This window comes from Canis lupus, chromosome 6 (assembly GCF_048164855.1).
Source record: "Canis lupus baileyi chromosome 6, mCanLup2.hap1, whole genome shotgun sequence".
NCBI lineage: Eukaryota > Metazoa > Chordata > Mammalia > Carnivora > Canidae > Canis > Canis lupus.
In genome coordinates this window covers 49,804,362-49,831,904 of record NC_132843.1, presented here as the reverse complement: position 1 = coordinate 49,831,904, position 27,543 = coordinate 49,804,362, and the positions used below count along the sequence as shown (strand labels likewise).

Genomic DNA, 27,543 nt, shown 5'->3' with positions numbered 1-27,543 from the left:
CCATAACATCTGATTTCATGTGTTTGTGCCAAGGGTGTTTCCTTTTTTGTCTTTTTCCTTTTTATATGCAACAACAATAGAAGCATGTTTAATATTGATGAGTTTGACCTCCTGAGAATTATAGTATATGTACCCTTTTGGAATACAAATGCTATTTGATTTATATGGTAAATACGTAGAATTTTGGAGATTAGCATTTTAATCAACTCTAATCTCTTAGGATTTTTTTTTTATTCCCTCACCTTGCCATTTTGTCAAGAAAAGTTTGAAAAATGAACTTTTGATATGGCTAATGTTCTCTCACGCAGATAGATGCTAGGTCTGCATCAAACATAAAGTAGCACTGTATGTAGTAATCTTTCCTAAACCATATGCACAAGCAGATTGAGTGTTGAAGATCAGTTATTAAAGAAAAGAATAATCCATTCATTCAACAAATATTTCTTGAAGGGCCACGCTTCTGCACGCACGTTGAGGGGAGGGTGGGTAGTGCATGTGGCCGCGATATCACAGCACCTCTAAAACTGGAATGTAGCTTGTTTTTCCCCCATTTAAAATTCTCTTTTTTTGTGTGTAACTTTCTTCACTGCAGCTCCCAGAGCTTTGGAGTTCCTCGTGCATCTTCCAGCTGACGAACTTTTTCCACGGGGACAATGCATTCGATTAGCACGGTGGAGATGAAAGTCCCCGAGCTGGAGCAAACATTTTTCGCGCCCCGCTTGGGTGAGGAGCCCAGCGAGGGCGGAGGGGCTGGCGGCGGCCATTGGGGGGCCAGGCCCGGGCCGTGTTCTGCGCAGCCATTGGCTGGCTCTGAGCACCGCACTGAGCATGTTCGAGCCCCACTAGCTCCCGGCGGCAGCGGCAGCCACGGCAGGCGCGGGGGCAGGCGCGCATTGTGCGAAGAGGCGGCAGATGCGAGCAGGGCCGGCCCCGCGCGCGTTGGCCTCCTCGCGCCGAGGCTCGCCTGGCCGCCTCGCTGGCCCCAGTGCCTCCACCTCTGCGGGCTGGGGGCCAAGCAGCGCTGGCATGGCCTGAGTGCTGGAGGCGCCTCGGCTCAGCGGTGGGATTACAACATGGGGAACCAGGATGGCAAGCTGAAGAGGAGCGCAGGTGATGCCTTGCACGAAGGCGGAAGCAGCGCAGAGGATGCTGTTGGGCCCAGAGACCTGGAAGCCACAAAGAAGGGGAGCGGGGGCAAGAAGGCGCTGGGCAAGCACGGCAAGGGGGGAGGGGGCGGCGGCGGCGGGGAGTCAGGCAAGAAGAAGGGCAAGTCGGAATCCAGAGCCTCCGTGTTTTCCAACCTGCGGATCAGAAAGAACCTATCCAAGGGGAAAGGCACTGGAGGCTCCCGCGAGGATGTGCTGGACTCCCAGGCCCTGCAGACTGGGGAGCTGGACAGCGCTCATTCCCTGGTCACCAAGACCCCAGACCTCAGCCTCTCCGCGGACGAGACGGGCCTGTCGGACACCGAGTGTGCTGATCCTTTCGAGGTAACCCGCCCAAGTGGCCATGGACCCACTGATGCTGGGGTTGGGGGCAGGGTGGTCTTGGAGGATTTGGAAACAGCCGTGGGGGTGCAGGATGGACAAAGGACCAGTTCAGGCTCGGACACAGACATCTATAGCTTTCATTCGGCCACGGAGCAAGAGGATTTGCTCTCAGACATCCAGCAGGCGATCCGCCAGCAGCAGCAGCAGCAGCAGCAGCAGCAGCAGCAGCAGCTGCTGCTCCAGGGCCCCGAGGAGCCTGCAGCACCTCCCACAACCGCCTCCCCCCAGCCCGGGGCCTTCTTGGGCCTGGACCAGTACCTGCTGGGGTCCAGCCGCGCAGCCGGGGAGGCCCCTTGCAGTCCTGACACGGAGCAGGCTGCGTCTGCGCTCTCTGACCTGCCTGGTAGCCTAGTCACGGAGCCCCAGGTGCCCGAGCAGCCGCCGCCCCCCGGCAGTCCCGGAGCCGTGGCGGTGCCTGGCCTGCCGGTGGGCCAGCCCGGAGCCGCAGACTCGCCCTCCTCCACCGCCTTCCAGTTCCCGGAGTCCTCAGCAGGGGAGCAATCGGCCGGAGCCCCGGGCCCAGGGGCTGGGGACACCGACGAGGAAGGCGAGGAGGATGCGTTTGAGGATGCCCCTCGAGGCTCGCCAGGGGAGGCCTGGGGCCTGGCGGTGGGAGAGGATCCCCCGAGGCTGGGGGCAGAGCCCGAGGGGGAGCGCAGCGGGCCTAGCGCCCTGGCGGCTGCCTCCCTCCCCAGCAGCCCCGCGCCCAGCGCCCGCTGCTTCAAGCCCTACCCGCTCATCACTCCCTGCTACATCAAGACCACCACCCGGCAGCTCAGCTCGCCCAACCACTCCCCCTCGCAGTCCCCCAGTCAGAGCCCCAGGATCAAGAGGCGGCTGGAGTCCTCCCTGAGCCGCGGGCCCAGAGCTGCCCTGGTGTCGGCCGCCGCTCCAGCCAAGAAGCACCGGGCTGACGGCGGCCTCGCCTGTGGCCTCAGCCGCTCCGCGGACTGGACCGAGGAGCTGGGCAGCCGCGCGCCCCCGGCGGGGGGCTCCGCGCACCTGCTGGAAAGCGGGGCGGCCTCGGAGGGAGGCGGTGCGGCGCCCCCCGTGCAGGCAGCCAAGGTGTCTGGGGCACAGGCGGCAGCGGATGGCTTCCAGAACGTGTTCACAGGTGAGTGTGCCCTGCGCTGGGTCGCCTGCCAATCAGAGCCTTCCCCTGTCACCTGCTGTCCTCACTCTGAGAAGCCTGGGCCAGCTGGTTGCATGTCCTGCCTTCTTAGGGCAATCCTAAAGTCCTGCACGCCAGTTCAGTAAAATTCATTTCTTTTTCTTTTCTCTACTTTTTTTTTTCTATCTTTTCTTTTACACAATCTTCAAGAGAACAACTTTGTTGTGTCTCTTAAGTCATCTCAAGAAAGGGCTCCTCTGTCCGTTTCTCCAAAACATGTGGTGTTCTCTATGTCCAGGGTGTCACCAAGTAGATTAACTTCTTTTTTTTTTTTTGGCATAGTTAGCTAAACCATCATCCTCTGTCCGTCCTTATCCCCACAGCACTAAAAAGCACAAAATTGTTAATGATTCTTTGACAAGAGTCAGTATTGGAGAAATAAATAATTTATTCCAGTACTGTCCTCAGCAATGAGGCGATCTCTCATTGCTCTAATATATATGTGTATGTGTATGTATGTAATATGCAGTTTCTATTTTGCAGCAATCGCTGAGACTACTCAGTGAAGTGAAGGGGGCACTCCTGTTTGCTGATGCAACCAAATCTGATACATGCTATTAGAAAGTTAATACATAATGAAATAGAATATTAGGGATAATTTTCATTTGGTTTTATGTCCAATCAAAACAAGATATAGGTGGGAGATAGTAACGGTGAGAAAACCAAAGGAACATGTAATCCAACTAGTACCTCTTTTTAGCTTTTGTTATAGATTCTGATGGGCACCATAAAAGCCTAGCTAAGGAATCCCTACTTACTGTGGTAAATAGCAAGTAGTATAATGAGTTTCTCCATTTTTATAGGCTTAAATGTCCCAAGGCCTTACCTGAAGTACCCACTGGTAGAGTGACAGTTTGTTTCATGTTCTCTTCTACTCTTAATTATTATTATTATTATTAAAAATTTTATTTATTTATTTATGAGAGACACAGAAAGAGAGAGACAGAGGCAGAGACATAGGCAGAGGGATAAGCAGGCTCCTTGCAGGGAGCCCGAAGCCGGGACTCGATCCCGAATCCCGGGATCAGGACCTGAGCCATCCAAGCATCCCTCTACTCTTAATTATTAAAGGAAATATTCACTATAAGAATTTAAGGAGTAGGAAACAGTGAAAGTTTATGCAATTACTGGTAGGTTTGTGATAAGTATTTGAATGATTAAACATTTCAAATGTAATTTGAAAAGCTTAACAGCTTCTGTTACTTTAATAAATGGGTTATCTATAAAACATTCTTCTTTTTTAAAAGATTTTATTTATTTATTCATGAGAGAGACACAGGGAGAGAGAGAAGCAGGTTCTCCACAGAGATCTGGATGCGGGACTCTATCCCAGGACCCTGGGATCACAACCTGAGCTGAAGGCAGGCACTCAACCAGTGAGCCAGCCAGGCGTCCCCACATTTTAATTTTCACCTATGGGTTACCTTTTACTTTACATTTATAGATTCTTATACTTAAGAGTAACCTTCTTTCATTCATTTATTTATTGCTCCTTTTCACTCTCTCTCTCTCTCTTTTTTTTTTTTTTTACTTATCTCTTCCCTTTATTGTATAGGTTAAATGAAAAGTAATGTTTACTGTCTAATTAATACCTTTTACATAAATTGTAAAAAAAATAAAAAAAACCCTCCAAATCTCTAGAAGACCATTTTTGAAGGATGAAGATAGGAAAGTTCTTGAGTTAATTTTGTGAATTTAATGTTGGTGAGAAATCATGTGTTTCCTCTTTAGTTAAGTAATCATTCATTTACAAATATATATATGTATATATATATTTTAAAGATTTATTCATTTGACGGAGAGAGAGTGCAGGAGGGGTTTCAGGTAGGGACAGAGGGGGAGAACCTCATGTAGACTCCCTGCTGAGTGCAGAGCTGGACTTGGAGCTGGATCCCAGGACTCTGAGATCATGACCTGACTGAAACCAAGAGTCAGACACTCAACCCATTGAGACACCTGGGCGCTGCTATAAATATATATATATTTTAAAGATTTTCTTTATTTATTCATTTATGAGAGACAGAGAGAGAGAGAGAGACAGAGAGGCAGAGACACAGGAAGAGGGAGAAGCAGGCTCCATGCAGGGAGCCCGATGTGGGACTCGATCCCAGGTCTCCAGGATCATGCCTTGGGCCAAAGGCAGTGCTAAACCACTGAGCCACCCGGGCTGCCCTAAATACATGTTTTTAAATGAAAATATCACCATGATTTAGATGATTATTTCTTAATATTAATGGTTGCTCTTCCTAATAGCATTAGAGTTTGGATATATATTCATTTATTTAATTTAACAAATATATATATGTATATACATAGATATACCCACATACATTCTGGATAATATGTTAGTGGCAGGACATATAAAGTTCATTAAATCATGGTTCTGCCTCTCCAGGGCTTTCTGAGTACACTAGAGCAATAGAGACATGCCGCGCAGTCTTCTGGGACATCAAGGGTAAAGGGACTGATTTCCTTTGCAGGGGTCAGGGAAGAGGACTTCATAAGAAGATTGATCAGAGTCCTGAAGATCATAGGCCGTATTTAGGTTGAACATTTGTTTTCCTTTAGAGAAAAACAAAACTCTCGCTACTTGGATTGTATTTTAATTTGCTGAGTATTTCCTAATTTGAAATTTTAGACTCTTAAAGGAGTCCTGTTCAGTAAGTATCTGTGTTCTGTTGCCCTCTCCAGGGAGATTTTTACTGTGCTGGGCAAAAGTGCAGAGTTAGTTCTTTTAATATGGACCTCACCGATTTTGTTTTCGATGGTTGAATATAGCTGCTCAGTGATCCATAGATATTTGTGTAGCTATTTCCATATATTTATCTCAGCCACTTACTTTCTTAAAAAAAAAAATTGACAAGTTTAACCCAGTCTTGAAACTGGTGGGGAAATGCAGGTAGGTAAAGAGATGAAATAACTTTCTCAAGGTCACACTGTGATTCATTCTGAGGCAGAGCCAGAAATAGAAGCTGAGTCTACTGATTTAAGTCTGAATGTCCTTGCTTATTACTCATTTTTGAATGTTGGGTACTGTAAGACAACATAAAGTAAAAACTGTTTACAAAAAATATAGAATTTAAATCTTGACTACAAGATTTTCTAGTTTGTCTGTTTTTAATAAGGTCAATCCCTTTAATTGCCGAACATCTGGGCTTCCTTGGGCTGAAAGTAGAGTGATTGTTGGTCAGACTGAACCAGATTCTCTCCAAGCAGCTCTCAGGGAAACTGTTCTTGTGGTGGTAGAGTGAATCCAGATTGACACATGCTGCCTGTTTTCTTGTCATCTGGCATCACATTTGCTTCTTTACCATCCTCTACAATTTAATGGGTGTCTTGGATATTACTGAAGGCCTGGGAAACAGTGGCATTCTCCTTAGGGAAATTGGGGTTTTTTGGCCTTTTTTTTTTTTTTTTTTTTTTTGCACGTCTTTGGATCTATTAATTGCCAGCTGCCTTTGAAGCAGGTGATCATTATATCTATAAGATTCCATAAACGTCTTTTATTTTTAAACCATAGAATGAGGGTTGTCAACTCTACAGAAAGGAACAGATGTTTTTCTCTTTTTACTGTCTTCCAAACGTAGGGAGAAAATTCAGGCAGATAGAGATCTTCGTGGCACATGTTTTTATTTGTTTGGTAGATATAACAACATTTAATGATGACAGAGACCAAAACTTTATCTTGTTTTGTTGATGATGTTTTAGGGCATTGCATTGAAATATTTCCAAAGTTAATTTGTTTGACATACATCTTTTTCAGTGTTGAGTAGAAAAAAGGCTTCTGAAATTTGAGAGGTTCCTTTGCACAGTAAATCTAGCAGAAGCTTGTTAATAGATTTTTGCAGTTAAAGTTTAGACATGTAAAATGTTAAATTTGTGATGCTAAATCACTTTTGATGGGAATCTTTCCAAAATCAGTTATGTGCTTATCTGTCTTTTTAAACACATGGAATCAAAGTTTAATCTGTTTTAAATGGCTTAATGTCCTCTTCAGACAGGTCATTGTTACATGCTGTGAAAACATTGGGGATGCCCTCCACCGCTGTTGAGGTATGCAGGGTGCTGGCTCCAGTCTGCTGTTTCCTGACTTTGTTTCTTGACTCTTTGCACCTTTGTTTGCACCTTTGTTTCTTGACTCTTTCCTTTCTGTCAGCTATTCATTCATAGAGCTGTCTTTGTCTCTTCTCCACCCCCCATAATTCTAATTTGATTTTTCTGATCAATTTGTTATTGGTTGGCAAATCCTTTCATTATGATGTAAGGTTATATTTATTGCACTTCTACTAAATGCCACTGTGTGGTGCATTATATAATTATCTGTAATCCTTAGAACAGTCTTGAAGTATAGCTATTTATTTCCATTTTCCCAGTGAGCTAAACAAGGTTCTGACAAGTGAAGTAACTTGCCTAAGGACTTTAAGCCAGTAAAAACCTCCTCTAGGATATGTACTTAGATAAGCAAATCTGTTGTTCATGTGTATAAAATAAAATCGAGGTTATCATTGAGCTTTTAAATGACTAGCTAATTAGTAAATGGGTTGCACATTAGCATTTGGATTGTATGACTCTCATTTTGGCTTTTCTAAAGGTTATCTTGATTTTTATATCCATAGAGAGGGGCCCACTATAGGAGTACAGTACAGGTTTTCTTATATAGCTTGTTAAATTATTAAACTTCTGAATTTGTTAAGGCCAGTTGCTGTCTTATTTCTAGCATCTGACAGAGTATCGATGTCCTTCATGTCCAATACATGAAGTCAGAATCATGTCTGATGTGTATATATAATGCATCTGTCTTACTATATAACAGGAGAGGGGATTGATTATATGAATACTGTCCTTTTTCCTTTATCTTGATTTACTGGGTTCCACATATCAGAATAGATTTTGGTAACAAAAGCTGGGACTGGAAGCACTGTTCTTAAATCATTTTAGTTTGGTCTGAAATATCCTTTCCTCATGATGTTTTTTTAAGACTGTGGTTTGGATTGAAGTCAAGCACCCCAGTGGTGAATTTTCATGACTACTTTATGAGCTGAGGACTGGCCTACTTTTAAGTGCATTTAAGTATGTGGATGTAAGCCATGTGTATTTGAAATTCGACAGGTGCTTTTAGAGCTGTGTTTCCTTCTGATTCTATTAAAAAGGCTCTGAATATATATACAGTCAGGTGATGGTACAGCAATTATTCAACTATTATTCTAGATTAGTTTGTATCTTAGCTTTTTCAAGTGACTCTCAAGTAATTTTTTCTTACATATATGAAGGTAGAGGAGTAATTTCAAAATGATAATGTTAAGATTAAATGAAATAGTATATATGAAGCCACCACAACTCTTCCTGGTATGTAGGAGGCCCACAATTGATGCTATTTGCTTTCCTCTCTTAGTTTATTGTATTAATAAACTTCATTGCTCAAAATGGTCCAAAACCAAATTGGTTAAAACAAAACAAAACAACTCTGGAATTGTATACAGAAGTTTGATTAATATACCTAATCACTATTTTCCCCCCAATCATTTATGCATCATTTTTTTTTCTTTTAGCATTTTCTATGATTGTTGGTTTCCTTCAGGGTTTGGATAAGGAAAGCATATGATGGAGGTGTGGCTGTGTGATTAGGTGCAGGTGCTAATTTTTAAAGGAGGGTTGGGGAAGAGGAGGTAGCAGGCAGACATCCTCAGTATTTATGTTCTGCATAGCATCTGGCTGCAATGCCTGACTTTGCAGCCTTAACCTCCCACAGTTTCCTTCATAAGCACTCAGCTTTAGACAAGTTAATCTGCTTACCCTCCTATGAATGTGCATTACATTTTCCTGACTTGGGCCTTTATCTTGAAGTTTTTACCCTCTTGGACCATACTATTTTCTCTCTTGATTTAGCATCTGAAAGGGCTAATTAAATTTCCATTTTCATTTTTTAATGTCTTTACCGATGACCTCTAACTGGTGTCATTTACTTCAGTATCTCTACACTTACTGTCTGCATCATATTATGTATACTTCTTGGGTTTAGGGATTCCTTGTCTTTTTTCTTACCTGTTTCTGCTCTTCCTTCCTCCTCGTATACTCATCTGATTCTGTCCATCATTTAATCTTCTATCAATACATCCACCAATATCTTTTTTGTGCTGCTGTGTGCCAGTGAATGTGATGGACACTTAGCATAAATGGACTCCATTTATACTGTGGGATAAAGAGGTCTTCATGTGGGGCCGCCCCGGTGGCTCAGCGGTTTAGCGCCACCTTCAGCCCAGGGCCTGATCCTGGAGACCCGGGACCGAGTCCCATGTCGGACTCTCGGTATGGAGCCTGCTTCTCCCTCCGCCTGTGTCTCTGCCTCTCTGTGTATTTCATGAATTAATAAATATCTTTTTTTTAAAAGACTTATTTATTTATGATAGACATAGAGAGAGAGAGGCAGAGACACAGGCGGAGGGAGAAGCAGGCTCCACACCGGGAGCCCGACGTGGGACTCGATCCCGGGACTCCAGGATCGCGCCCTGGGCCGAAGGCAGTCGCCAAACTGCTGAGCCACCCAGGGGTCCCCTGAATTAATAAAAATCTTAAAGAAAAAGAGGTCTTCATGAATAATTCTTTGCCACTTTAATGAAAATTTTTACTTATTTTTTAAACACTTTATTTATTTATAGTGAGCGCGAGTAGGGGGAGGAACAGAGGGAGAGGGAATCTCAAATGTATTCTCCCCTGAACGTGAAGCCAGATGCAGGCCTTCATTTCATGACCTGAGCTGAAATCGAGTCTGATGCTCAGCCAACTGAGCCACCCAGGCAGTCCTGCCATTTTTTAAAAAACAGGCAAGTTGGGTATCTAGGCTTCTTATTGGTAACTTCCTATTGAATTCAGGCTGGAAAATTATTAACATTTTTGATTAGTTGAAATTAATTATTTTCATTGAGTTGTGATTGAATCTGATGAAAGTAGAATGATATTTTGATAGAACTTGTTTTGAGAGAACATCTATTCCCAAATTTGTTGGTTGATTTTAAAATAGCAATGGTAATGCAGTAATTGAGCTTCCAATTATAAATTTTATTGGTAATGAAAGAAGGAAATAGAGAAACTTTTATTACTGTATTTATTCCTGCTTATGCATTATAAGTAATAACCTGATGTTAATGAAATTTAGCATTAAGGGACCATTAGGAAGAAACAAATAAGTACTGCCTGTAGCTTGATAGTTATTGGATAGAATTTAGTTACTGAAAACTTTCCCAGGCTTTTTTATATTAGAAATATAAATATATGACAAATATGACTTCTAATCAATTTGAAATGCTATTTAGTAAAGCAAGGTGTTATCACATCGGTGTTATATGAGCAAATAATGACAGTTATTGGATGCTGTAAGAGGACTCTAACCTTGCTGGAGAATTGTTACTCTTTGACACCTGTTCCTCTGCGGATGAGAGAGAGGGAAACATGTATGTCTTCCTCTTTTCCAAGAATGTCTTGGGAGATGTTGATTGGATAGGAAAATAGCTATGACTCTTCTGTGATCTGGTCAGTTCCTGCATATCCTGGACCCACTTGAAGCTGTATTTTCTGTTATACCAGAGCCATCATGGCCTGAATATTGTCCTTTGATTTTCAGGGGGAAGGGGATGATTTTTTGAAAAAAATTAACCCTATATTGATGTTTTTTTTACATATTTAATTTATTTATTCATGAAAGGCACAGAGAGAAAAAGGCAAAGACATAGGTAGAGGGAGAAGCAGGCTCCCCTTGGGGAGCCCCATGGGGGACTTGATCCCTGGACACCGAAGGTAGATGCTTAACCACTGAGCTACCCAGTGTCCCCTGTATTGGTGTTTTAAAATGGTGCTTAAACACTACTCAGTTACATCTCTTTTTTATACTTCAAGCAGAAGAGTTCTTTGTTGTAATATAGTGTAATATATGTATGGAAATCAATTTTGTGTCATTTAATTTGTTGCTTTGCATACACAGGAAGGGAAAATGATGTTTATCAGTAAGTTCCTAGCACTGCTAATGGCAGTAGTGCGGGCTGAGAAGTCTTTCAATCTGCCTCCCTTTTAAAGTATCTCAATGATTTCCTGGAAGACCTGAGGCAATAATTTCTTACCTCTTCTTGGTACCCTGGTTTCCTAGGTACAAAAATGAAAGATTCTTCGTCCAGTCCTCCAACTTTGAGTTCTATAGATGTGACAGTTCAGCAATTACCTTTTCTCTTAATGGCGATACTCTGCATGTTTAATTTTTCTTTATTGTTAGAGCTGAAGAAAATCCCTGTGCTGAGGGATCCATTTATACTGTGGGATAAAGATACTTTGGATATTGGTAGTAAGTGATGGTGAGAGCAATGATGTTTTGATCTTGCTAGTTATGACCAATTGTTGATTGATACTACAGGAGATTTGGATTGGTTGGACTGCCATTACCTAATGCATATTGAGGATCTGGTGTTTTTGGACACTCCTGGTAGTGACTATGTGTGGTGAGTGGTTGACATGTTTTATGAAAAGGAAAATTGTGTTGTACAATGTATGATGCCAGTAGTATAATGAGTAGAAGTATATGGAATCTTTCTAATATTGACACCAAACATATTGAGAAAGTCCTTTTTGTACTTATTGTCTACAATATAAGTCATCTCCTATTTTTGGATGGATAATTGGCTTTGCATTTTTCTTTTAGTTTAAACTGCTCAAGAAAAATAGTACTATTAATTCTCTTATTTCATTGTACTTTCACATTCATTTGACCCCTGAACAACACAGGGATTAGGGGTGCCAACCCCCACCCCTGCAGTCAAAAATCCATGTATAATTTTTGACTCCCCCAGAACCTAAATACTAATAGCCTACTGTTGACCATATGACTTACCAATAACAGTCTACTAAAACATATTTTGTATGTTATATGTATTATTTACTACATTTCTTATAATATGGTAAGCTAGGAAAAAGAAAATGTTATTAAAAAAAATGATAAGGAAGTTGAGGCACCTGAGTGGCTCAGTGTGTTGAGCATTTGCCTTAAACTCAGGTCATGATCTTGGTGTCCTGGGATTGAGCCCCATATTGGCTCCCTGCTTCTCCTTCCCTCCTTCTCTCCTTCTGCCCCTCCCCACCCTGCTCCTGTGTGCATGCTCTCTCAAATAAATAAATAAAATCTTAAAAAAAATAAGGAAATTAAAATACATTTACAGTACTGTATTCTATTTGTATATAAAAAAATCCACCCATGCAGTTCAAACGATTGCTGCTCAAGATTCAACTACATTGGTTTTTGTATGTTTTCAAGTTTCCCTTCTGTCCTATATGCTTACTCAAAATTTTTGTTAATCCATGATGTTCCATGTAGAATTTTTCATTGACTTAAACTTTCTTAGAGACTGAGGCTAAAAGGTATTGAGAACTCCTAGGATTTTTACTTTTGTTTTGTTTGTTTGGTTTTATTGTCCTTAAAAAAGTACAGCTTGTTTAAGCCCATTAAGAAGCAAATAGACTAGAAGAGAACTATTTCAGCATCACAAATGAATTCATTTGAATACTCTGTGGAAAGTTATGTAAACAATGATTCTCTTCATTATTAACATATAAGTCTTATCTTTCAAAAGATGAATGAAAACAATGGGATAACTATAGAGATAATCTTTTGGAGATCACTGGCCCTTCCTCTTTCACTCCACCCTCTTTTATTTTTTATTTATTTATTTATTTATTTATTTCCCACCCTCTTTTAAATCTGTAGACTAATACTTTCCCTTTGGAGACATAAGGTATGTAAATTCTTTATGGGAGGTGTTATGTTTTGCAGCTACCCAAGATGTTCTGCAAGACAATTATATCTTACTGTCCTTATAGTGCTATTTTGGTTAAATGGCTTTAAGAGTGTTAAATGTTTGGATAGTATCCTGGTAGTTTATTTCAGGATATAGGGTTTGATCTGTCTCTTCTAATTTTAGAAAAATCCAACATTGTGTTGACGCTGTTGGATCTAGCATATAAGGTTGTATAAGAACTGCAGTGATTTCTGTAGCGAGACAGTTGTCTGGGCCAAACATGTGATATAAGTGAAAAAGTCATCCTTTAACAGATGACTTTTATCTCTGATTTGGATTATTTCTGTAAGGAGGCTTATTTGATTCTAACTTCACAGATCATTTTCAGTACCATCTGCCTTGTAAAAGCTGGGCATGTAGATTTAGGTAGCTTTAGCCCAACCCCAAGGTTGAGCTACCAGTTTCCTTTGTATGTACCTTCTTGGTTTTATTACCAACCAAAGTTACCAGTCTGTAGCTCCTATCTCTCTCCTGGGTATCAGGCACATCCCACTTAGTATCATGGCTCTGGCTCTTTGATTATTTTCTATAAGGCGGGATGCCTGGGTGGCTCAGTGGTGAGCATCTGCCTTTGGCTCAGGGTGTGATCCTGGGGTCCTGGGATGAGTCCCGCATCAGACTTCTTTTAGGGAGCCTGCTTCTCCCTCTGCCTCTTTCTTATGTCTCTCATGAATAAATAAATAAAAATCTTTAGGAAAAAAATCTCTACAAGGCAAGAGAGTAAACTAATAACAAATATAAAGATGAGCTAAGATGAGGTGGTGATTGCAGTTTAGAAACTTTTCAATGATTCCCTACTGCCCTGAGGCTAAAGTTTAAAATCTTTACTGTATATGTCTTAATATTCTAATGCTCTGTGGTTTTATCCCCTTCTTGTTGCGCAGTGTCTGTCTGTCTCATCCTGTCTTGAATACTTCAGTTCTTCAGATATCTCATGTTCTCTCTAGTAGTTTTAAGTATTAATGACACTGTTTCTGATCTGCAGGATAAAATACATTTATTCGTATCCCTCAGTATATGGCATACCCCATCATTAGTCCATGCAACAAGACTCTTCATTTTGTCTGTTATTTATTCCCTGTATGGAGTTTCCTTCATGATCCAAAAGTACAGCATTCCTATGAAAACTTTTGTAAGCTGAAATGGTATAAAACAAAGAAATAATTACCATTAACTTATATGGGAAAAATTTTGAAGGGTCCCAGACTCAAGAAAAAAAAAAAAACCCTCTCTGAGACTTTTTCTGATATCTTAGGATGCATCTTGCTATTGGCTACACAAAATAAATCAAGGTACAGAACAGATGCCCACAGACACTGGTCAAAGCTCTGGTGGCATGATGCTGACATGCTAAGTGTAGTTCCTGGGGAAGGCACTGGGGTGGGGGGTACCACTCTTGTGTGGGGTGTAAAGATGGCTTGAAAACAAATGCTGAATGCTATTTTTGCTTTTTGCCTTTTTTCAAGAAAGCGAAAGTCCTTTTTGGATTTCTTTTGGTTACTGTAAACAAGTACTAACATGGATCTTTTGCAAAAACAAACTGGTGTTTTGCTACTTTTCAAAAAGCAGGGAATAGCTGTATGTTCATTTCCTCTTCTGTTCTTTCAATGGGCATAGGGAACTGCTTTTGATGTTTGACTGATATCCTTGGAATTGTATGTATTTTTGTAAAGTATGTAATATTTCTGTATATCTTTAGTTTATACAAACACTCTGATTTGGACTTCTTTCTCTTCTTTATTTTTTATTTTTAAAGATTTACTTATTTACTTGAGAGAGAGATTAGGAAGGGGCAGAGGGAGAGAGAGTGTTGACTCCTGGGTGAGCAAGGAGACCCATTACCAGGCTTGACCTCAACTTGAGTCAAAACTAAGAGTCACTCATTTAACCCACTGCACCACTCAGGTGCCCCTTTGTGTGCTGGGGGAGCCCAGTTATGGGGCTGACAGCAGATGTAACATCCAGCCATGGGATTTCATAATTCTAGCAGTCAGTGGGAGTGTGCTGTAGAACCCAGGACTTTAGATCAGAGAAGAGACAGCCACTTCCTTGGTGGCCTGGTTTTAAATTGTGTCTTGGTGAGTGATGGAGGAACAGGGCTAGCTGAGGACAAAGCACAGCTGATATCTCACAAACAACCCGACTTAGAGTGGGATACGTGTGGCATTCCTCAGGAAGCTTCTAGTCCTCTTAATTTTTTTTTTTTTTAAGATTTTATTTATTCATGAGAGAGAGAGAGAGAGGCAGGCAGAGACACAGGCAGAGGGAGAAGAAGGCTCCATGCAGGGAGCCTGATATGGGACTGGATCCCGGGTCTCCAGGATCAGGCCCTGGGCTGAAGGTGGCCTGAACCACTGAGCCACCGGGGCTGCCCTAGTCCTCTTAATGTTAATGCTTTGCTAGAGGGAAAAACAGTCTTTAACTTGACAATGGCAATGCCTCCAATATCTTGTAGGTTCTCCTTAGCATTTGAAAATCCTTTTGAAATCTTCCTTTTCCTTACTTCCCCCAACTCCCAGGTATATAATCAGCTACTTCTCACAAACTCTAGGCAACAGCACTTCCTGCCCACATGTCCTGTTTTTGTGCTTTATTTATTTATTTTTAAAAGATTTTATTTATTTATTCATGAGAGTTGGAGAGAGAGGCAGAGACACAGGCAGAGGGAGAAGCAGGCTCCATACAGGGAGCCTGGTGTGGAAATCGATCCTGGGTCTCCAGGATCACGTCCTGAGCCAAAGGCAGACACTCAGCTGCTGAGCCACCCAAGTGTCCCCTGTCTCTGTGCTTTAATAAAATCGCCATTTTGCATCAAAGACGTCTCAAGAATTCTTTCTTGGTCAATGGCTCTGGACCTTACCTATATTCCAAAACTTCATCAGTGAGTAGTTCTAAAAAGATTGTAGAATCTTTTCCTTCAACCCTTTCAAGATTCTGTACAGTAAGAAATTCTTCTTACTATTTAAACTATTTGGAGTGGATTCAGTTGTATGTAATCATTGGAATCTTAGCATATACAATCAGTTTTACGTATTATATATATTTATTATATATATTTATATATTTAGGTATTATATATTTCACCCTTTACATTTAAGCTTTCAATTTATCTAGTATCCAGTGTATGATGTGATTAATGTAGGGATTCAGTTTTATTCTTCTCAACATCATCCCCTGTATAGTTTTTACTCAGTGATTTTTCATACTACCTTCATGTGATTCTCGTATATAGGTAAGTTTGTTTCTGAGGTCTATTCCTTTTATGTTTGATTTTCTATCTTCATTCAGTACTATACAGTTCTTTTCTTTTCTTTTTTTTTTAGATTTTTTTTTTTATTTTTTATTTATTTATGATAGTCACACAGAGAGAGAGAGAGAGAGTCAGAGACACAGGCAGAGGGAGAAGCAGGCTCCATGCACCGGGAGCCCGACGTGGGATTCGATCCCGGGTCTCCAGGATCACGCCCTGGGCCAAAGGCAGGCGCTAAACTGCTGCGCCACCCAGGGATCCCTTTTTTTTAGATTTTATTTGTTTATTCATGCAAAGCACAGAAAGAGAGAGACAGAGTGAGAGAGAGAGAGAGAGCCAGAGACATAGGCAGAAGGAGAAGCAGGCTCCATGCAGGGAGCCTGATGTAGGACTCTATCTTAGGACTCCAGGATCACATCCTGAGCTGAAGGCAGATGCTCAACTGCTGAGCCACCCAGGCATCCTTGGTACTATATAGTTCTTAAAGTGTGGCTTTGCAATGTGTATAATTCCTGGAAGTGTCCTCCTTTTTCAAAGTTGATGGACCTGTTGTCTTCCATAAGTGTGGAGTTTCTTAAAAAGTCCTAATGGTGTTTGATTGATATTTTATTAAGTTTATAGTTTAAATTAAGGATTATTGTTGCTTCTGTAATATCACCCATGACTGAAAGGCATCTTCATTTATTTAGATTATTTATGTTCTTTTACTAGAGTTTGGACCTTTTCTCTACAGAGGATTTGTGTTTTCTTTGATGAGCTAGTTTCTGAATGCTTCATATGTTTTATTGTTAAGGGTCGTGGTATCTTACTTTTGTATTATTTCTAGTTTCTATTGGGGATAAAGACATCTTTTCACTGTCTTTCAGTTGTATGGTATGATTTCCCTTATACATATTTTTTAAAATTAAAGGTTAGTAATATCTAAGGTTTAGAGTTAAGATTATTATTATTATTATTTTTAAAGATCTTATTCATTTATTTGTGAGAGACACAAGAGAGGCAGAGACATGGGCAAAGGGAGAAGCAGGCTCTATGCAGGGAGCCCCATGTGGGACTGGATCCCGGGACTCTGGGATCACGCCCTGAGCCAAAGGCAGATGCTCAACCACTGAGCCACCCAGGAGTCCCTATAGTTAAGATTCTTTTTTTTTTTTTTTTAAAGATTTTATTTATTTATTCATGAGAGAGAGAGAAAGAGAGAGAGAGAGGCAGAGACACAGGCAGAAGGAGGAGAAGCAGGCTCCATGTAGGGATCCTGAAGCGGGACTCGATCCTGGGTCTCCAGGATCAGGCCCTGGGCTGAAGGTGGCGCTAAACCGCTGAGCCACCCGGGCCGCCCTATAGTTAAGATTCTTATCCAACTCTGATGTGTGGGTTTTTCCCTCCACAGCACTAAGCAGTTCTTTATGACTCCAGCTAGGTGTTTTATAATTCAACTTAATTTTGACATTATCTACCTGGAGATAGTGTACTACCAGATTGCCCCCTCATCACTTGCCAACCAAAATTCCAGACCTGGGCTTCTGACTGACCAGTTATATGTTCCAACAGCTCTCTCCTTGAGTTCAATTAGTTTGCTAGAGCATCTTACAGAACTCAGAGAAACATTTTACTTACTAGATTACCATAAAAGGATATAACTTTAATATAAAAGTTTATTATAAAAGAATATGACTCAGGAACAGCCAGATGAAAGAGATACATAGGGCAAGGTATGGGGAAGCTGTGGAACTCTCATTTTCTCTTAGCATGCCTTTCTCCCCAAATCTCTATGTGTTCACCAACCAGGAAGTGCTTCTAACACAGTCCTTGAGTTTTTAGGAGGTTTTTAAGGAGGCTTCATTATATAGGTTTGATTGATTAAATCATTGCCTTTGGTGATTGAACTTGGTCTCCAGCTACTCTTCCCTCCTGGAGGTCAAGAATAGAACTAAAAGTTCCAGCCCTCTAATCACAAGGTTTTCCCCCTGGCTAACTGTCCTCATCCTTAGGTGCTTTCCAAATGTCATGTCATTAACATAAATGCAGCTGTGGTTGAAAGGGGTTTGTTGTGAATACCAAGATGCCTTTAGTGCTCTATCACTTAGGAAATTCCAAGAGACTTAGGGGCCAGAAACTGTGTGAAAAACAAATACATATTTCTGTTTATAAATCATAATATCATGAGGCACCTGGGGTGACTGGCTCTTGGTTTTAGCTCAGGTCATGATCTTGATCAAGTTTTGGAATACAAGTGAGGTCCGGAGCCAACGACCAAGAAAGATTCTTGAGATGTCTTTGGTGCAAAATGATGGTTTTATTAAAGCATGGGGACAGGACCCGGGGGCAGGAAGAGCTGCTGCCCCTGGCCCGTGAGGGGTGGCTGATTATATACCTGGGCATTGGGAGAGGTTTGAGGATAGCTGTACTCTAAGGAATTTTGGAAGAAAGGTTTCCAGGACCTTGAGGGGGCTAGCCATTGGTGGGAAAAGGTGCACTTATTACTGTCTAATAAAACCTGAGTCATGAGACCCTTCAGATGTGTATCGGTGGGCCATGTCCTTGGCAGATGATTGCCATCATGCATCTTGGGGGTTTAGAGATAAAGGAAATTTTTTTTAAAAGAATTTTATTTATTTATTCATGAGAGATACAGAGAGAGAGAGGCAGAGACACAGGCAGAGGGAAAAGCAGGCTCCAAGCAGGGAGCCCGATGTGGGACCCGATCCTGGGTCTCTAGGATCACGCCCTGAGCTGAAGACAGGCACCAAACTGCTGAGCCACTCAGGCATCCCAAAGGAAATTTCTAAAGGAATTTTTATATGTTAAAGTAGGCTTACAGGCTCTTGGGGGTTGGGCTAAGATTGCCTTCTGCCCTTAGCAAAGCATTAACATCCAGGCAGTTGAGTCTGTAGAAGGTCGCACTCCCTATTTCAAGAACTTGTCAATGTGCTTTGTCCTCAGCTAGTCCTCTGTACCCTCATCAATCTCAGGGTTATAAGATCTATCCCCACATCAGTCTCCGTACTGGGTGTGGAGCCTGTTTGGGATTCTCTCTCTCCTTTCCCCTCTGCCACTCCTTCACTCCAATTCACACTGGGTCTCTCTCTCAAAAAACAAAAAATCATAGTAGCATAATAGTCATATGGGTTTTAAAAAGCAATATTTTTTTACAGCAAAATGATTGAAATATAATCTTATGTCATGATATGAATTATATATATTCTTTTGAAAATACTGTGGTTGTTATGGCTTTCCTTTTGTCATTGTATGTGATCAGTTTTTGTGTCTGTGCCTCTCTTTGGGGAGTCATAATCCTAAAATCCAGAAACATTACTAACATTTTAATTTAGAAGGTTGTGTTTTACACTCAACATTAATAAAAATCTCTAGTATTTAAAGTGCTTCAAAGGCACCATTTAAACAATTATATAATATTTTACCAATCAGAAAAACACCCACCCGTCAGTGTTCATTACATACTCTTCCTTGGTTTGCCCACTATATATTGGGCTAACTTTTCACACCTTCATTTGGTCTTTGTCCACCTTAATTTAACATCCACCCTTGCGTATCCTTTTCATGCATATCTCAAATTTCTGTTTTAGTTCAATAATGAATTCCAGGCATAAATTTCCTATTGCCTTGAAAGTATGATTGTAAGGATATGGGAGTATATCCAAACTCAACTTCTCTTTCCTCTAAACCCCAAATGCTCCCTTATTTATTGCCTGTCCTGGTACATGGTTAACAGTTCTGGCACAGCTCTTTACCCAGTTTCTTAAGCCAAAATCTGGGAGTTATGCAAATTAGCCAAGTTCCTCACACTTACTCTTTCTTAAATCCAGTCAGTCACTAAATCCTGTTAAAATACATTTCAGAACATCTCTCTTAAAATACTCATCCTATTCTTTGCAGGGGAATGATTAATGCTCTTCTCACAATTATTCAATGGCTCTGCATTGGCTTCAGGGAGAAATTTTAAACTTTCGGTATATATTCAAGCAGAAAGTTGAATGCGTTAAAGGACAGTGAACTAGATTTGCTAGCAGTTGTCCGATTTAACTCAACATAAAGAAGGCTGTCTCTTACAGATTGTCCAGCCTTGGAATGGATGATCTTGAAAGGAGTCATTTCACTGGTCAAGTGAACACTGGAGATGTTCAAGTAGAGACTAAATGGGGATCTATTGGGCTACTCATAACTCTGGAGAGTCTGAACTTGGTAACCACTGATACTCCTCTCCAGAAAAGAGAATGCTGTTTGACTTCTAAAGTAAGAGCAGCAGCTGTGGTCTGTCTTATTCCTTTGATTTGACACTGCTTTAAAAAGATAAAAAACTCTTCAACTAGAGGTAATTTAGAAGTTGCCATTTATTAGGTTCACTTTTATGGATTTAACTTAATAGATTAAAATTAAGTTTTTTTCTTTTAAAGCATTTCTCTCTCACAAGTTTAAATTTTCCCTTTGAGCTTTGATTTGCTTCAGGTACTTTATTTATTTATTTATTTATTTATTTATTTATTTATTTATTTATTTTAAAGGTTTTATTTATTTATGAGAAACACACAGAGAGAGGCAGAGACATAGGCAGAGGGAGAAGCAGGCTTCCCACAGAGAACCTGATGTGGGAATGGATCCTGGGACTCTGGGATCACACCCTGAGCCAAAGGCAGACACTCAACCGCCAAGCTACCCAGGCGTGCCTGCTTTAAAATGTTCCCAGATAAATCCATACTCTAACATAGGTCCTAAAAATGTTTGGTAGTCATTGTTATTTATGTTCTATGATATTCTTTGGCCATTTTTTAAATTAATTTTATGAGATTAAATTTCTTGATCTGTTTTTGTCCAATTTCATCTCTTGATTTTTTTTTTTTAATTTTTATTTATTTATGATAGTCATACAGAGAGAGAGAGAGAGAGGCAGAGACACAGGCAGAGGGAGAAGCAGGCTCCATGCACCGGGAGCCCGATGTGGGATTCGATCCTGGGTCTCCAGGATCGCGCCCTGGGACAAAGGCAGGCGCTAAACCGCTGCGCCACCCAGGGATCCCTCATCTCTTGATTAATCAAAGTTGCATAACTCCTTTTTTTTCTTTCTCAGAGAAAAGCCTTGATGGAAGCCAAATATGAACTTCATATACATTTTTAATAGGCTGTTTTGTGACTCTAGTCAGAGGTCTGTAAAAAATTACCAAAGTAATTTCTTTACCTTATTTATTTATTTATTTATTTACTTATTTGTATGTAGTTGACACATAATGTTGCATTAGTCTGAGGTGTAGAACTTAGTCATTTGACAAGTTTATATAAATATTATGCTGTGTTTACAAGTGTAACTAACATCTGTCAATGTACAATGCTGTTATATCATTGATTGCATTTTTCATGCTGTGCCTTTTAGTCCTGTGACTCATTCATTCCATAACTGGAAGCCTGTACCTCCCTCTCCATTCACCCATGTTGGTCAACGTCCTCAGTCCCTCTCTTCTCGCAAACATCACTTTGTGTTCTGAATTTATAGGTCTTATTCCACTTTTTGTTTGTTTATTCCTTTTTTTCTTTTGAGATTTCACTTATCAGTAGAATCATATATTTGTCTTTCTTAATCTGACTTACTTCACTTAGCATAATACCCTTTATGTCCATCGGTATTGTCACAAAATGGCATGATGCCAACCTTTTTATGGCTGTGTAATATTCCTGTGTGTGTGTGTGTATGTTGTGTACACCATATTTTCCCATTTCATTTTTTTTTAAACTTTTATTTATTTATGATAGGCACACAGTGAGAGAGAGAGAGAGGCAGAGACACAGGCAGAGGGAGAAGCAGGCTCCATGCACCGGGAGCCCGACGTGGGATTCGATCCCGGGTCTCCAGGACCGCGCCCTGGGCCAAAGGCAGGCGCCAAACCGCTGCGCCACCCAGGGATCCCATCCCATTTCATTTATTAATGGGTACTTAGGTTGCTTCCATATCTTAGCTAATGTAAATAATATTGCAATAAACATAGAAGTGCATATATCTTTTCAAATTAGTGTTTTCAGTTTGAGTAAATACTTAATAGTGGAATTATTGGATCCTATGTTATTTCTATTTTAACTTTTTGAGGAACCTCCATACTGTTTTTCACAGTGGCTGCCCCAATTTACATTTCCACTGACCATGCAGGAAGACTCTTTTTTCTCCACATCCTTGCCAGCATTCGTTATTTCTTGTCGTGTTGATTTTAGCCATTCTTACTGGTGTGAAGTGATATCTCATTGTAGTTTTTTTTTTAATTTTTATTTATTTATGATAGTCACACACACACACACAGAGAGAGAGAGAGAGGCAGAGACATAGGCAGAGGGAGAAGCAGGCTCCATGCACCGGGAACCCGATGTGGGATTCGATCCCGGGTCTCCAGGATCACGCCCTGGGCCAAAGGCAGGCGCCAAACCGCTGCACCACTCAGGGATCCCCTCATTGTAGTTTTGAGTTGCATTTCCCTGATGATGAGTGATGTTGAGCATATTTCATGTGTCTGTTGGCCATCTGTATGCCTTTAGAAAAATATCTATTCAAGTCCTCTATTTTTAAATCAGATTGTATCTTTTGGCGTTGAGTTGTATAACTTCTTTATATATTTTGGATATTAACCCCTTATTGCATATGTCATTTGCAATATCTTCTCCCATTCTGTAGGTTGTCTCTTACTTTTTTTGGTGGTTTCCTTTGCTATCAAAAAGTTTTTTTTTTTTTTTTTTTTTTTAAATTTTGAGGTAATCCCAATAATTTATTTTTGCTTTTGTTTCCCTTGCCCTAGGAAATGTATCTAGAAAAATGTTGCTATGGCTAATGTTTTCTTCTAGGATTTTTATGGATTCAGGTCTCACATTCAGGTCTTTAATCCATCTTGAGTTTATTTTTGTGTATGCTGTTAGAAAGTAGTCTGGTTTCTGGTTTCATTCTTTTAAGTGTAGCTGTCCAGTGTTTGTAGCACCATTTATTGAAAAGACTTTCTCTTCTCTGTTTTGTATTCTTACGTCCTTTATCATAGATTAATTGACCATATAATCATGGGTTTATTTCTGGGGTCTCTATTCTGTTCCATTGATTTCTATGTCTGTTTTTGTGCAGTCCCATACTGTTTTGATTACTACAGCTTTGTTTGTGGTATATCTTGAAATCTGGGACTGTGATAACCCCAGCTTTGTTTTTCTTTCCTGGATTGCCTTGGCAGTTTGAGGTCTTTTGTGGTTCCATAAAAATTTTAGGATTATTTGTTCCTAGTTTTGTGAAAAGTGCTGCTAGTATTTTGTTAAGGATTGCATTAAATCTGTAGATTTCAGGGATGCCTGGGTGGCTCAGTGGTTAAGCATCTGCCTTTGGCTCAGGGTTGATCATGGAGTCCCACATTGGGCTCCCTGCATGGGGCCTGCTTCTCTCTCTGTGTCTCTCATTAATCAATAAATAAAATATATTTTTTTTAATAAATAAAATATTTAAACAAAAATAAATCTGTAGATTGCTTTGTTTAGTAGGAACTCTTTAACAATAATTTTTCAAGCCCACGAGTGTGGGATATCTTTCCATTTGTTTGTGTCATCTTCAAGTTGTTTCATTAGTGTTTTATAGTTTTCAGAGAACAAGTTGTTCACTTTTTTAATTAAGTTGATTCTTAGTTATTTCATTCTTTTTGGTACAATTGTAAATGGGATTGTTTACTTAATTTCTCTTTCTGCTACCTTGTTATTAGTGTATAGAAATAGTATCAATTTCTGGGTATTAATTTTATATCTTGCCACTTTACTGAACTAATTTATTATTTCTAGTAGCTTTTTGATGGAGTCTTTATTTTTTAAGCTTTTAAAAAAGATTTTATTTATTTAAGAAAAAGAGAGAGAGAGAGAGAGAGAATGAGTGGTGGGAGGGGTTGAAGGAGAGGGAGAAAGAGTATCTCCAACAGACTCCATGATAAGCACTGAGCAAATGCAGGGCTTGATCTCATGACTTGAGATCATGACTTGAGCTGAAATCAGGAGCTGGATGCTTAACCAATGAGCCACCGAGGTGCTCCTTAATGGAATCTTTAGAAATTTCTGTGTATAGTATCATATCATTTGCAAATAGTGACAGTTTAAGTTTATCTCTTATTTCTTTTCGTTGTTTGATTGTTGTGGTTAGGACTTGCAGTACTATGTTGAAAAAAAGTGATGAGAGGGGATATCCTTGTCTTGTCCCTGCCTTAGAGGGAAAACTCTCAGTTTTTCACCCTTGAGTATAATGTTAGTTATGGGTTTTTCATAAATGGCCTTTATTATTTTGAGGTATGTTCCTTCCTCTTTTTGTTGAGTTTTTTTTTTTTTTTTTAATCATGAATGGATGTTGTACTTTGTCAGATGCTTTTTCTGCATCAACTGAGGTGATCATATGATTTTTATTTTTTGTTTTGTTGATGTGGTGTATGACATTGATTCCAAAGTCACTTTTTCTTTTTTAAAAGTAGGCACCATGCCTAGTGTGGAGCCTAATGCGGGACTTGAGTTCATGATCCTGAGATCTTAGACATTTAACCAACTGAGCCACCCAGGCACCACCTAAATCTTTTTTTTTTTCCCCAAAGATTTTATTTATTTATTCATGAGAGACAGAGACACAGACATAGGCAGCAGGAGAAGCAGGCTTCTCACAGGGAGCCCGATGTGGGACTTGATCCTGGATCACACCCTGAGCTAAAGGCAGATGCTCAATTGCTGAGCCACCCAGGCATCCCTAAATCTTTTTTTTTAAATTTTTTTATTTATTTTTATTTTTATTTATGATAGTCACACAGAGAGAGAGAGAGAGAGGCAGAGACACAGGCAGAGGGAGAAGCAGGCTCCATGCACCGGGGCCGATGTGGGATTCGATCCCGGGTCTCCAGGATTGCGCCCTGGGCCAAAGGCAGGTGCCAAACCGCTGCGCCACCCAGGGATTCCCCTAAATCTTTTTTTTTGTTTGTTTGTTTATTTATGATAGAGAGAGAGAGAGAGAGAGAGGCAGAGACACAGGCATATGGAGAAGCAGGCTCCATGCACTGGGAGCCCGACGTGGGGTTCAATCCTGGGTCTCCAGGATCGCGCCCTGGGCCAAAGGCAGGCGCCAAACCGCTGCGCCACCCAGGGATCCCCCCCTAAATCTTTTTAATGCTCTGTTGTAGTGTGGCATTTTATTGTAATGATGTCAGATACATTTATTACTACTCTTTTCCATATTGTCAGTGTTAGGTAACAAAATGCAGCAAACGTGAGTCCCCTTTCACCACACAGAGCAGTCAACTTCTTAAAAAAAAAAAAAATGATAAAGGTACATAGAATTGAGGACTCAGAAAACCAGCACATCTGCAGGCCAGTCTGCAAGTGTTTTATAAAGTTTAAATATCAAAATATTTCTTCCTTATCTGGAATTTTGAGCTTGATGATGTGCTCAGAGGAGGGAGTTTCCTGCAAGAGTGGCTAGTCTGTGCTGTCCACAGTTGCAGGGGGTTCTGTTCAGAGGGAGCAGAGAGCTTCATCCTCATCTGTTCACATCCCTTCATGAGCTGAGGTCATCTTCTCTGCAGGTAGGGACTGAAGGGTAGTTATCTTCATGTGTCCTATGATTTATTTTTCCTATGACATGTCCAGCAGTTTGACTACACATATGTCTTCTTGCCTCAAGACAACCCTAGATATTTATACCGAGGAGGGTCTTCTTCTTATTGTAAAAGTTGAAGCATTGGTGTCTGAAACTAGACATGGTAGTTTCTATTTGATCATAATTGGCCTCTCATACCTGTTTTTTTCTTATTTCTCCAGCACAGATCATCAGTACATGGTAATACACAATATGTGATATCTCTGTATTCACCAACATCCTAAACTCAGTTATGTCTAACTAGATTTGCTGTCAACAACAAATTTCCTTTGTCATTTCTATTGATGGTTACTATGGGCTTTCAGGGGAAGTTTATCAGATAAGTCTCAGCTAGAAGATCAGGAAAAAGCTTAGCATAATAAGACTTCTGTTTAATTCTCATTTTGCATAAGATATAGAACCTGGAAGAAACAGAAACTTATACTGACCCCTTTCAAAATATAGCAGTTATATTTTGTTCATAATTATAAATGAGTGATGTTATGGGCCATAAAACAGCATCAGACTCACACTCAGCCCTTTCCCATGTATGGCCCGGGATATATTAGTCAAAGATTTGAGTACACTGTCATAACATATTATTATTATTATTTGTAAGGGACAGGGAGCATGTTTTCATCATGATTATATCTTCTGGTGGACCTAGGACATTCTTTGCAAATGATAGACTCTTCAGTGTTTGGTTATATCTTGTCTTTGCTACTTTCTCTTTTTACTATTTCTGCAAAGGATGTTTAATTAAGATACTGTATTCTAAATAGACTGCATTTAAAGCATTCCTTCATGAGCTTTGGTCATTATAACTGTCTTGTCAACCCCAGCAGGGTGCAGATCATGTGGTCTATTTCTTTTATATTGTAATAGAGAATGTTGGTCAGAAGCTTTTCCCAGAGTTGCTGGCTTACTCAGAAGTAGAAGATCCCTGGAATAAAAATTAGGAGAGCAGAGCATGCATCCAGTTTTGGCACCGTTACCCTCCAGTCTGTAGCCTGATTCTACAACCTTTTCATCCTTTGGTTAGTTGCTTTGAAATCGTGATGGTAAATCCTTGCTTTGCTTCACAAGCTGACAATAGATGTGGAAGTGCCCTTTATATTATATCATTCTGTCTGAACACAGGTTTTCTACTTTTTATAGCATCACTGCTCACTGCCCAAAAGAACTCCAGTGCCAGGGACTCATGATTTTACTTTTTCCTTGTGTTGGAGGATGACTGCATTTGGCCTTGTTTCCATGTTTGTCCAGCTCTGTGAGTTTTGCTTAGCAATGCAAGAAGAGTATTTGAGGATAGTGTGTTATTACAAAGCTGATACCACATGCTAAAGTGAATATCTTTACTAACTAGGGTGGGTAAGTGTATGCAAGAGGAAGTAGACGGGATTAGTGTAGAAATAATTGGAGAACATTAGTGATTAATAGGTTTTCTCTCACTGGGTGAATATTATTTTTAACATTAATTTAACAAATATAGTGAAACAAATAATGCAAGTTAAAAAAACATAAGTTAGGAATTCTAGAAAGCAGAGTCTTAAATATTACCTATGGTGTCATTAAGAGCTACTGAATGTAAGAGAAAAAACAAAAACGGAAATGAAAACTTGATTTTAATCTGTGATCATCCTGCTTATTATCATTCGTTCTAATGCCTTTAGGTTAGAGGTATATTCTTTTTTTTTTTTTTTTTAAATTTTTATTTATTTATGATAGTCACACAGAGAGAGAGAGAGAGGCAGAGACACAGGCAGAGGGAGAAGCAGGCTCCATGCCGGGAGCCCGACGTGGGATTCGATCCCGGGTCTCCAGGATCACGCCCTGGGCCAAAGGCAGGCGCCAAACCGCTGCGCCACCCAGGGATCCCTGGAGGTATATTCTTAGGATTACATTGATTAGTTATGATTTCCTTTCTCTAGGTTAATCAAATTTTTATTTATTCTATTTAAGAGTACAGAACCTTTGAAATGAATCTTGATAAAAATAATGATAGGGTCATATTTACTGGACACTGTTAAACTTGTTACAAAAATTATTTCAACTTAGTTCTTTTTTTTTTTATAAAGATTTTATTTATTTATTCATGAAAGACACACAGAGAGAGG

At 40.3% G+C, this 27,543-nt stretch overlaps 1 protein-coding gene across 8 annotated transcripts in view; it reads left to right on the top strand.

The window, feature by feature from the left end:
- Positions 1–792: 792 nt before the first annotated feature.
- Positions 793–27,543, top strand: part of FMN2 (formin 2) — a 370,841-nt gene continuing 344,090 nt past the window's right edge. For 3 of the 8 annotated variants that reach the window (XM_072830428.1, XM_072830430.1, XM_072830429.1), the window contains exon 1: positions 847–2,664. In XM_072830428.1, the coding sequence (XP_072686529.1) occupies positions 1,074–2,664 (1,591 nt within the window). In that variant the 5' untranslated portion in view covers positions 847–1,073. Of the gene's footprint in view, positions 2,665–27,543 lie in introns of all 8 variants that reach the window. The other 5 variants (XM_072830427.1, XM_072830431.1, XR_012032921.1 and 2 more) reach the window with 4 other exon arrangements.